This window comes from Alligator sinensis, unplaced genomic scaffold, assembly GCF_000455745.1.
Source record: "Alligator sinensis unplaced genomic scaffold, ASM45574v1 scaffold1129_1, whole genome shotgun sequence".
Classification (NCBI taxonomy): domain Eukaryota; kingdom Metazoa; phylum Chordata; order Crocodylia; family Alligatoridae; genus Alligator; species Alligator sinensis.
In genome coordinates, this window is record NW_005842580.1 from 667,303 (window position 1) to 679,430 (window position 12,128).

General features: G+C 46.7%; 1 protein-coding gene across 1 annotated transcript in view; it reads left to right on the forward strand.

Moving 5' to 3' along the window:
• Window positions 1-12,128, forward strand: part of LOC102374090 (alpha-2-macroglobulin-like protein 1) — a 56,585-nt gene that overhangs the window by 15,834 nt on the left and 28,623 nt on the right. The window contains exons 7-17 of the mRNA XM_025214383.1: window positions 1,143-1,302; window positions 2,084-2,168; window positions 2,953-3,064; window positions 5,058-5,172; window positions 5,805-5,914; window positions 6,391-6,558; window positions 7,599-7,829; window positions 8,432-8,495; window positions 9,450-9,595; window positions 10,939-11,088; window positions 11,406-11,519. Of these exons, the coding sequence (XP_025070168.1) occupies window positions 1,143-1,302; window positions 2,084-2,168; window positions 2,953-3,064; window positions 5,058-5,172; window positions 5,805-5,914; window positions 6,391-6,558; window positions 7,599-7,829; window positions 8,432-8,495; window positions 9,450-9,595; window positions 10,939-11,088; window positions 11,406-11,519 (1,455 nt within the window). The remainder of the gene's footprint in view (window positions 1-1,142; window positions 1,303-2,083; window positions 2,169-2,952; window positions 3,065-5,057; window positions 5,173-5,804; window positions 5,915-6,390; window positions 6,559-7,598; window positions 7,830-8,431; window positions 8,496-9,449; window positions 9,596-10,938; window positions 11,089-11,405; window positions 11,520-12,128) is intronic.

Below are 12,128 nucleotides of genomic sequence, written 5' to 3' on the forward strand. Positions count from 1 at the left end.
GTGGGATGAAGGGGTCTATTTTTGTTTCTGTTTTGTGTCTTGATTGAAGACTGTATTTTCCCTGCAGGGAAGAAGGCAATGAATGAGTTGTCTGTGGCCTCTTTTTGGGACAGGGGTGTTTGTCTTGGAAGGGACAGTAAGAGGGTGGGTGACTCCTCTGTGTGTAAGGTGGCAGGGTGGAAGTAGGTAGGAATGTTAGGGAATACAGGTTGGGGGAAACTATTTTTAGAGAACATGAGTGGAAAGGGAGGTTGGGTTGGGCAGGAGGGAATGCTCTCCTCCATCAGTCAGAGAAGTGGGAGCAGGTGGGATGAAGTGTCTGAATTTGGCTTTTTTCTTTTCAAAACCCTCTGAATTTGGCTTTTTCCCTGAACAGGAGGCATCTTCTTATTTAATATTTTATTTTATTTGTTCAAGTCTTTTTCTCTTTTATTGTAAGCCACTCTCAGTCTTTTTGGGAAGGGCACTATATAAAACTAATGACTAAATAAATTAACAATTAGAACTTTTAAGACCTCTTTCCCCTGGATAAGAGTATCATTGGCAGAAGAATCTAAAATGTCTATATATAGGTCATATAGAGAGGCTGTGTGCAGATGAAACAAGGGGCATCTCTGCTCAACCCTTTAAAGCAGGCTAAATGCTTTTGCACCTCTTTAATGGTGTCAGTGTTTGCACGTCTCGGTGGTGTACTGCGCATTAATTACAGCTGCTGTAGCAAATTTGGCAGCATAACACACCTTAGATGACTTGGGGTGCAGGAAACTAAAACTCCTCCAAGGAGTTTTAGTTTGCTCCCCCTACAGCCGCAGAGCAAAGCACTGGGCTCCGTGCAGCTCAGGGGCTCTGCAGGAAACCCTGCAGGCAGCCTGGCAGCAGCCCAGGAAATCAGGCTCCACCCAAGAAAAGCTGCGAGCCTGATCCGGCCCCCCCTGCCTGCCTACCTGCCTGAGGTAAAAAAGCGCTGTTTTTAAAAACCCACCACTTCAATTTAGGGACCCTGTTTCATCTACACACACCCTCAGAGACCCGTTTAGAACCCAATGGGTAATAGCATTAATCTTGAAACAGCTGCATATTATGAGGTTTGGATTATTTAAGAGACTGTAATAACTGGCTCTTCCTCTCTCTTGTGGGTGTAGGACCCTAACAACAACCGGATTGGCCAGTGGCTGGACGTGGTAGCTCAGGATGGCATTGCAGATTTATCTTTCCAGCTAGCTGCTGAGCCTCCCCTGGGGATGTATGTCATCAACGTAGCCAATGGGAAAGCATACAGCAGCTTCTCCGTAGAGGAATATGGTATAAATTGGAAATATGTGGGGCAGATATGAGGCATGGGAAATCATATCTGGGAAGAGGAATCCCATTTCAGTACAAGAAACTGATGGTAGATGGAGAATCACATCTGTGGAGGGAAGCTCTGTCACTTTGGACAGGGAAAGGAGTCAAATTCATAATGGATATTGTTTAAGGAGGTGATTGTCTGGCTCCCTGGTTGGTTGAGTACAGTGCAGTGGCTCTAATGGAGCAACACCAGCACTACAATCTGCTGACCCCTGAAATCTGGCTATAAGGGCATGAAGGTGGGAGTTTCTAAAGAGCTTAAGTGATGCAGAAGAAAGCATCTCACTGGCTTTCAATGGAGCACAAGCTTCTGCATCACTTAAATCCTCTTTAAAATTCCATTCTCAGTGCTTATTTCTAGAGGAATTTGTAAACTCTACTTTCACCCTCTCTGGCTTTGTTTGTAGAATGTGTCCAGGGCTGGACTTTTGTTCTTCAGTCTTTCCAGAGCCATGTAAGAGTAATACTTTGTTTGCTGTGGGTAGCCTCTTTCCATCATCACTCATCACAAACAACTGAGAGGTCAGGGAATTCTACAAGTTAATTCTGAGCCATCAGAGAATGGCAGGCTGAGCATAGACATCATCACTGGGGTAAACACCCAGGAAACAAACTGTCTTCCCTTTTAAAAGAAGAAAATGGGACTTCCTACCCCTACTCTGCCAGGGTTTGTCTCCACCTCTATCCTCAGCAAGATGTAATTATTCCCTCTTGTCTCTCTGGGTTTCCCTTCCAGTGCTGCCAAAATTTGAAGTGATTTTTGAGAAGCCAATTCATATTTACGTTTTGGATAAAACTTTCCCGCTACAGGTGTGCGGCAGGTGAGGAGGCTTCCTTGGTGGGAGGGACACACTACTGCACTCTAGCCAGTGATGAGGAAAGGCCCCTGTATCTCTTAGGGAAACCTCCAGGAAACATACAGATGTGGGAACATGGGATAGGAAGAGGGTCCTGAGGCCACGCAGTCCAGTCCCCAGTATTTGTAGGTAACCATTTGTCCAAAGGGATTGTCTGTCCCAACCTCCTTTACACATCACAACCACAAAATAACGTATGATGGAAAAAACCCTAAAAAACTGGACATTGTGTCACAGGCAAAAACCAGGGGAAACAAGGGCACCACTAGTGCCTTGACACAACATGGCAGAGGATTTGTAAGGTTAAAAGGCACTCAGACTAGGAAGTGGACTGTGCCTTGCGCTGCAAGAGAGCACAGCCTCCCCTTCCCAATGGTTATTGCCATTATGACCTGGAGAAAAAATTTTTCTTGACCCCAGATCTGGAAGTCAGTTCAAACATGAGCACATGAGCAAGACTGTCCAGTCAAGCACCCAAGAGGTTTCTGAGTACTAAGAGATTGTCCCAGTTCATGCCAGACCAGTTTCTACTTCTAGCTGTTGCCAATGTCTAATGCTAGAGAAAGCTAAAAACAAAAGCCAGAAGCCAAATAATACATTCATGGATGGAGGGGTGGGGGGGAATGCCATTCTCTTGATATGCCTTATACATTGCATGTATCCATCCACACAGTGAATTCAATCTGTCAGTGCACAGGAGCAGTTCCTCCATTTTGTAACTATCTGCCACTCCTACTCTCTCATGCAGATACACCTATGGGAAAGGTGTGCAAGGGGGGATGGAGGTAACCTTGTGCCGGAAGCGTTGGTCCCTGCCCAGCCCGGATAAATCAGACCTCTGTAAGAGCTACCTCAGCCAGGTGAGAGTCCCTTAGCAAGACAGGAGCCACAGTCCTACACAACAGAGCAAAGAAGCCACACTATTTGGGCCAAGGGGAAAGGGAAGCAACTGTAGGTGTTTTATTTTCAGTTGGTTTCTCTCCATGTTTAATCCCTGAGTTTGTTACTCACCCGCAGCTAACATCTGCTTTTGCTTACTGTTGGTAAACTTGGATAGTTCCCTTTCTTGTGTTCTATCCCTTTCCAGTTCTCCTTTCTTTTCCAAGTTTGACCCTTCCTTGTTTTCCATTACGTTTCCCCCTTGAATTGTTTCGAGTTCAACTGTGCACATTGAGCCAGATTATACGGGAAGAACGTAAGTGAATTCAGGGCCTAAGTGCCATCCGATTCTCCCCGCTTGAGTCCCTGAAAACCCGTTAATGCAAAGGTGGATGGGTCTGCCTCCCCCTCACCCCCTTTTTGATACATAATCTTAAGGCTAAGATGATGGCATGTTACAAAAATAGATGGATCAATGTATTTTCAGGGAGTCAAACAGGATAGAATAGAATAGAATCACAGTTAGGTGCCCAATAGGTGGAATAGACTCTGGCTTATTTTAACACCAGAAAGCCCCAAAAGCCATTTAACGGGGAAAGACCAAGTACCTAACATCAATGCCTCTTCTGCCCAAGCAACCTCCCCAAACAAGCCTACCATACTCTCAGGGTTGAGCTGTGAAGAGAAGTGCCATGGACTCTGTGAAGTCTGCTGTATGATTAGGGGCATACAAAATGTGCTCCAACCTTGTAGTGATGGTGCTAGCTCCAAGGTAGCTAGTGGGAACCCTCCTGGCCTGCTTAGAGCATGCACTTGGCTCAGGCACCTCTGGCTCTCAGCTAACCTACCACTGCGCTTTCCCCTTAGGACAGGGGTGGGCAAAATGTAGCCTGGGGGCCGGATGTGGCCCACCAGGCCATTCTATCCAGCTCGCGGGGGCCCCTAAAACATTTAGAAAATTAATATTTATCTGCCCTGGGCTGCCTGTCATGCAGCCCTTGATGGCTTGCCAAAACTCAGTAAGTGGCCCTTTGCCCAAAATAATTGCCTGCCCCTGCCTTAGGAGCTCCCATCCTTCCCCTTGCAGGTGCTCCTTTCCCTCTTTCACTTTAGTTTTGTCCTTGGTTTTTTTCTGTTAGGTATGTTTTTTTTCCTGGCTTTCCCTGTTCTCTGATTAAGCATTCCCATCTCTCTTATCCATCTGGTCCTCTCTCTCTCTGCCTCTAGGGATTCTGGGCCCATTTGTTTTTGTTTGGCAGCTCATTTTCTCAACTGGGCTGCTCCTCTTGAGGGAAGATTGTCATTTTTTTTAAAAAAGCTCTGTCTGAAAAATTTTATCTGCTGTTTGGAAAGTGACACCCCAAGGTGATTAGAGCTGGGAGGGACTAAAGGAAACAAATAGTTGGTTGTGTCCTTTTAGCTTTTCCCTCTGTGCATCTAACTGGGATTTGTGTTTGCCTGGTGGACCAGTCTTCCTCTTGTTCCAGAGGCTCTTTCACCCAGCAGCAGAGAAACATTAAAAAAAATGTTTAATAGGCTTTGTAAAGACACACATGCATATACACATGTGTACATACACATATATACACACATATAGATATGAACTCATAGACATATACACATGCACATGCACACAGAAAGGACGAAGGAGGTAAAGAAGGCTCTTTGCCCTCCACTCCTCTTTTGCCACAGGAATCACCATCTCTGCCTCTGATGCTGAGATCCAGCTCCTCCTGGCACCATGTTGTGCTGTGCCATGGTGCAGGCAGGAGACAGAAGCACATCACCATGCAGACAGGGCAATATTGTCTGAGTGACACTCAGATCATTAGCTCTTAAGGTGCCCTCTGATGTGGAGTGGTGAGCTCCAGCAAAAAGAGGTTCTGTTCTGTTCCAGGACATTTTTACCTCCTGCTGGCCACTCTCCTATTGTGCTGGGGTCTCATCTGGACTTTGCTCTCTCTTTTTTTTCAGACAGATAAGATGGGCTGCTTCTCTACATCTGTCAATCTGGGTGACTTTCTCCAAGTCTCTTCCAACTTCAGGGACAGCATTGATGCAATGGTCACATTAAAGGAGATTGACACAGGTAACTCCAGTGGTGTCTTCGAGAACATACAAAAAGCACTTCAAGGCATATCCAGGCATACTGGGAGCACCATAGGCCACCTGTCCTTCTCTTACAAGCACTGAGACACAGGCTCACAGAAGCGCAGGGGCTAGGCTACCTCTAAACCAAGGGCAGGCAATTATTTCAGGTGGAGGGCTGTGTAATGAGTTTTGGCAAGCCACTGAGGGCTGCATGACAGGCAGCCAGGGGCACATAAATATTAATTTTTAAAATTTTTTAGGGGCCCCATGGGTCAGATAGAATGGCCTGGCAGGCATGGGCCACATTTTGCCCACCCCTGCTCTAAACTCACAGGGGATCTACAATTCAGTTCCACTGGTTTGACCCTGGAGGCTCTAAACCCCCACACTTGCACCTTTAAGGCTCCTTGATTCCCTAGAAGTGCTGTGGTCCAATCTCATGGTGGGTTGTGGCACTGAAAGACTTAGAATGGGAAGCTAGGTATGCCAAAATCCTGGGAGGGGTATAAGGTGTATGCAGCCTGACATGTATAATTGTGTTGCCAGTGGGCTGGCTGAGGGGTGGAACTGATCTGTGGAGCTGTTTGCTTCCCCCTTTCACACCTTTTTTTTCTAAATCTGTTCCCTCAGGAGTGCAGGTCAATGCCTCTGGCAACTTCTTCATCTCCAGGACAGCTGGGAGAGCCACATTTGAGGAGGCAAACCCTTACTACTACAGTGGAGAGGTCTACACAGGGAAGGTAACCCTTAACTACACCTCTGGAAAGTATCACAGTAGTGATACTGCAATCTCAATGACTATACTGGAGATACTTGGTTAAACTAGGGTTAAAAAGTCACAAATTATGACTTACAGGTAAAAACCCCTGTGGAAGAATGTTATTTAACAAAAGACACCATAAGCAGTAAAAACAAAGAGGAACATGAGTTCAGGGTCAAACCTCAGTCAACCGTCAAAGACTTTGATGTATGCAATTGTATAGATGAGGCACCCAGGCTATTTTCAGGAGTTGAGAGTGATCATCTTGCTAATGGTGCTTGCTTGTAATACAGTAACTAGGGTGATATAGGAGATGATGGCTCTTTCAGAAGTTCTGGGAGTTGGGACTGCCATTGATTTCTTTGATCTGGAGATTCTGAGGATGATTAGGCTGAGCAGTGTTCTATCTACTGACAAATCTGCTTTGTTTCCTCCCATTCTCCATGGGGTTCTTAGGTTAAGATGGTTGATCACCAAGGCAGGTTAATGAACAGCACAAACGTTTACCTGATTGTAAACTACAAAGGGAAACAGTTCACGGCAATGTTCACCACAGATGACTCTGGGAGAGCTTACTTTGAGCTGGACACAAATGCTTGGGGTGATAATCCAGTCTCACTGGAGGTAAGTGAGGAAGATGGATTTCCTTATTTGTGAGAAAGAGGGACTCAATGTGCTTTCCAGAACAAGCTTATTGCTCTGCAGATGGTTCGCCATAGCTGTACTGAAGAACTATAATTCTGACTTCTTGGCTTCCCCACAAACAGCATTTCTGAGGCACATCAGGCCTATTCTCTGGAGTTATTTTAGTCCTGGGCACCTCACAAAAGTCTGCTGACACTGTCTATCTGACTTGAGCTTCCCATCCTGCCATATAAACCATAGGCATCCATACGAATCTGTATGTTTCGCTAAACAACAGATTTGCACTGAGCGAGGCATCAGCTTGTTGAACATCTGTGAGCATGGCTGTAGAGCCCAATTCATGAATGATAGTCCTGATGCAGTGATGCAGTCTGCTTTTCTGCAAAGCTGGAGTGACCTCTCCAGGCATAAAAGCATGAGCAGTGTATATAGAGGTACTGGGTTGCCCACATACCTGTGCCCCCACTACCAGCCTTACTGGTTTAGTTTAAAGGAAAGGCAGATGCCAGTACATTTGGAACCAGTTTAGCTGCAGGAGCTGCCAAAACAAGTAGATTATCCATTGTCTGTTTATCAGGGGTCCACTCCTAAACTCGCTATTGATCAGGGTTCAAGAGTCCTGTCTACCCTATCATGGACTGGACCTCAGTGCCACAACATTTTGGCAGAATTTCCTCCACCAAGTATAAGACTAATACCCCCTCTAAGGTGCTCTTCTGCCCAAAGACATTGATACCCCCTAGAGGTTGCCAGATTATTTACACTGGTTATGACACTGTTAATGCTGAGTGTCTGGCACTCAGCATTAACAGTCACAGGTAGTACCATCTACTGTAAATTACAGTAGCGAATGAACCTGACTTGACAATATGCTGCCATACCTGGCATTCACATGAGGGATGAATTTGGCCCAGGATATCCAAGTACTTTCTGTGATGCAGGTCACCACCAATTTCAAAGTCTTTTACTCGGGCTGATTTACTCACCTAAGGAGTTTTACTGTTTTTCACTCTCGGCAGGGAAGGTTCCTGCCTCAGGATCCAGAGTACGTTCCAGGGACAGCCGGTGTGGTTTACCAGAATGCCTACCATTTCATACAGCCATTTTACACCACCACTGAGAGCTTCCTCAGGATTGTACGTGTGCCAGAGATTCTGCCTTGTGGCAAAATGCAGCAGGTTAAGGTGGACTACAAAATTGACCCGCGAGACCTGATGCATGGCTCCAAACATATGACTTTTTCCTACTATGTGAGTCTCTATGAGAGTGCTGGTGTAGAGGGAAGGGGCATGATGGGGGAGGTGCTGGATCACACAGAACAGGGACAGCTGTGGCAGTGGCAGAGTTGACCTCTCGTGTGTGTGCTGAGCCTGACAAAGTTCCTCAGTGATGCATTTGAGAAACCCACATTTTGGAGGCAAGATGGAAGTTTGGTCACATAGATGGAAGTTCATCCAGGCCTTGAAAAGACCAGTATAGTGGCTGTCTAGCCTTGTTTTCTCTTTGTTTTCTCTGGGCACCAGTGCCCTTAAGAACTCAGCTGCTTACACAGTTCAGCCTAGAAATCATCAGTCAGCTGCTGGATAACCAGTACTCTTGCATCTTAGGGACCCTAGATAGATCGGAACAGATAAAAGTCTGCATATCCCACTCCCTTGATCTCCCACAGCCACCTTTTCTCCCTGCCTAGAGGTGGGATTATAATTTGTATCCTGGAAGGTATAAAGTTCTGTGTGCCGTTTCCTCTGAGTTCTTCTCCCATGAAAACTTGCCTGCATGATGCTCTCAAACAATGAGCTATATTTCAAGTATCTCCTGGCCTTCCTCTTATGCTCTCTCTTTTCCTCTGTAGGTCACTGGTAAAAAGGGACTCATCCTTTCAGGTCAGAAGAGTGTCTGGGTTGGCCTGCCAAGCAGTAAGTTCATCCTCCTCCTCTCCTATGCTCAGCAGTTCCCCTGTGGGCTCTGCTGCGTGAACTGAATCCTTTTTTGTTTGTTTGTTTTTGGGTTTTTTGGTTTTTTTGGAGCATTCCCCCTGAGCAGCCTCTTCTCTGCCATGTCCAGCTTGAATGACTTGTCTCCACTTTCATGGTCCCTCATGGCCTGCCCTCCCTACCTGCCATCTCTTGTTCAGCACTGAGGGGTGGACTCCCTCCTCAGTTATCCCACAAGGCTAGCCTCCACCCCCACCGGTTAGTTATCATCAAACACAATGCTCCCTCATGCTTTCCCTCCTGCTATCTGATGTTGGTGACAGCTCCCTGTACACCTTTTGAAACTGTGGGATTATCCTTTTAGTGCCTCCCTAAAACACTCTTTCACCATGATACCTACAGCAGCCAGACAGCTGGTGTGCTTATATACCACAAACTGTCTTGCTGACATGTATTGCACCCTGGACTTTGCCATCTGTCTGGCTCCATCTGTTGGTCTTGACACTTAAATTGTAAGTTCTGTGGGGCAGAAGCCTTGTTTTTGCTCTGTGTTTGTTTAGTGTTGTGCATAATGGGTTCCCAACCCATGACGGGGGGCTGCAGGCACTACAGTAATGCAAATAAGTAACAACAGAGTATAAGGTGACTCTGAGACAAATGGTCCTGGCAGAGATGAACACCTTGCAAACAGCCAAAATGCTGAGGCTCTCAGCCCCCTTCAGGAGAGGGACAGAGATGGGTAGAGCTTCTGGCTGTTCTCTAATGCCTGACATTGTCCATGGGGACACCAATTGTTTTGTGGGCCTTTCCTTGGTACTGATTAAGGAGAATGGGAGCAAATTGGGCAAAGGGAGGATGAGGGTAAATGAAGAAGATCTTGATAGCTTTGGGAACAGAAATGTACCCTTCTTTTCCTCTTTCTCTCCTTCCTTTTAGTGATGTCAGGCCACTTCTTTATCCCTCTGGTCTTCACCTCTGACTATGCCCCAGCTCCTACCATCATAGTGTATGTCATCTTCCCCACTGGAGGAATCATTGCAGACAGTGCCCCCTTCAGTGTTTCCATGTGCTTCAAAAATAAGGTGGGACTTTATTCTGAGGACATCTCTGAGTTTCTGGGATGAGATTCTTGTTCAAATAAGGGACACGCGCAAGTGATAAAAATGCAAGCAGTAGATAATGTGGGCCACTCTGTGTATCAGTGGTTGGGGCAGTGATGAACTGAGGGTGTTTGTAGAGCTGAATGGAAGCTTGCAAGGGATGTGGTAAGTAACATAATGTTCTGAATGAATGCTTGAATGGATAGAGAAGAGACACCATAGGGGTATATGAAAGGTATGTGAGTGACTGGCTTTGCATTGTGGGGGAATGTAAGGGGGTGCTCATGTGAAGTGGGTTTGAGTGTGTGTAGATGCAGGACAGGCAGGTAATAGCAGTGTCTGTCCAGGTGGGTTCCTGCATCATGCCTGTCCTGCAGGTTCAGAGCATCACAGATGAAGTGAACCAAAGCAGCTCTCAGGATCTCTCTGCCTGTTCCTTGGGTACTTGGAGTGGTTTGATATTTATGTTGCAGGAGGTTGAGGAGACTGTAGCTGAAAGAAGATCACAGAAGTGGGCATTACCACTTGCACAGAAGGGGGCTATGAGCTGAGAAGGAGCCCCCTTGTCCTGTGCAGAGCAGTCTGACCCCCTGAAGACAGCATCGTTACTCCTCAGGAGTGCAGTTGTCCTGGGGAGCTGTGAGCAGACATGGGGAAGAGGTGCCTCAGAAAACCAAGCCCAGTGTCACAGAGGGATTGAGGATGCAGACTGAGACCCTGAATGTAACTGGGGGGTCAGGGAGGAGGTGGAGCAGAGAGAAGAGCACAGGCAGATGTTCTATGCTGTCCCCAGGTTGTGCTACTATGTGAATGAACTGCTGTAGCCTGCAGAGTAGGGCTCTGTAATATCACTATGTTTTCACAGTAATCTGCCCCCAGCTCCCAACTGCCCTATGATCCATCCCTTCAGAATCCACCTGCTGCCATCACCATTGCACTCCCTTCAATACCCTCTTGAAGAGGCCACCACCGCCTAAGGCAGGGGCAGGCAATTATTTAGGCAGAGGGCTGCTTACTGAGTTTTGGCAAGCCATCGAGGGCCACATGACAGGCAGCCAGGGGCAGCTAAATATTAATTTTCTAAAATTTTTAGGGGCCCCGTGGGCCAAATAGAATGAACTGCCAGGTCACATACATCCAGCCCACGGGCCACATTTTGCCCACCCCTGACCTAAGGTGAACCCTTAGAGGACTCCATTCATTTGAACCATGCAGAGCTCCTTCCTGCCACTAGGCCCAGCAGGAGGGTCAGCAGAAGGGACTCTCTCCCTGGTTCTGCTTTTCTCACCCCCACTTTTGTGTATTTTCCTCCCATGCCCTTCTAGGTGAAGCTGGGCTTCTCAGAGGAGGAGGCCCTTCCTGGCTCAGACGTCAGCCTCCAGATGCAAGCAGCTCCTGGATCTGTGTGTGCTGTCCGGGCTGTGGATCAAAGTGTGCTTCTGATGAGGCCAGAAAAAGAGCTGAGTAACTCCGTGGTAAATGACTCCAGCCCTGTCTGTTTGTGTGTGTGAGAGAAAGCATGTAAGGAGAATACCCTGCACCAAAGCAGCACTCTGCATCCAGTGACCGCAACAGTGCTCTTGAGAGGACAGTAGCATCATCCCTAATCTACAGACATAGATCAAAGCTGAACTTTCCATCCATGACATTTTATTTATTTATTTTACTCATTAGCTTTATATGCCGTAGCAGGGAACAAAGCTTCAGGCAAACCTGAGACTTGTTAGGGGAGGGGCATGTGGGCTCATAGTTGCATCTACTGGTATTTTTTACTCTTTCTTGCTTCCCCCAGATCTATGGGTTGTTCCCATATATTTACCGCTCAGGTTACCCTTACCAAGTGTCTGAAGATAACTACTGCTGGTTCCCAGATGCTCAGCAGCCAGATGTGTTCACATTGTTCAAGGTAATAATATTTGATAACTCTCCCCAGGTTAGGTAAATCAGGGTCTCTGATTGTGCAGCCAGGCTATTAGGAAACAGCTCCAATAGACATCAATACCCCATTGGTTGGTTACATAAATTACTTGACTTTAGTGACCAATAGGAAATGTTTCTGTTGCACACCAGTAACCTGTTGGTTGGGTGGTTCAGGATGCCAATCATTACTGGTTTGTTGGAATCTTGATTGCCTTCAAGCCAAGTGTTTAAGAATGCCTTAGATTAGATGGGCAGTGGGTTACACTGCTCTTCTGCACTCCTGACCACTTGGGCCTCTGACACTGGTAACCAGCAGGAAACACTTTTGCTTTGCCTTGAGGAGCCCCCCTTTTAATGGATGTATCTGGGAAAGGCTTCCAATGGAAACATCACTATTTCCCCATGAATCTGATAAAGTTGAAGGAGAATATACTTGCACTGGTTGAGTCAGGCCTGATAAATCAACTGAAGCTGTCACATTGTCTTATTGTCTCAGGATGTAAGTCCCAAAGTGATTCATCTCTTAGGGCAGAGGGAGATTTGGGTCCTTCTGTATAAAAAGGGTGGCAGACTTGTCAGAAGGACAGAGGGAAGA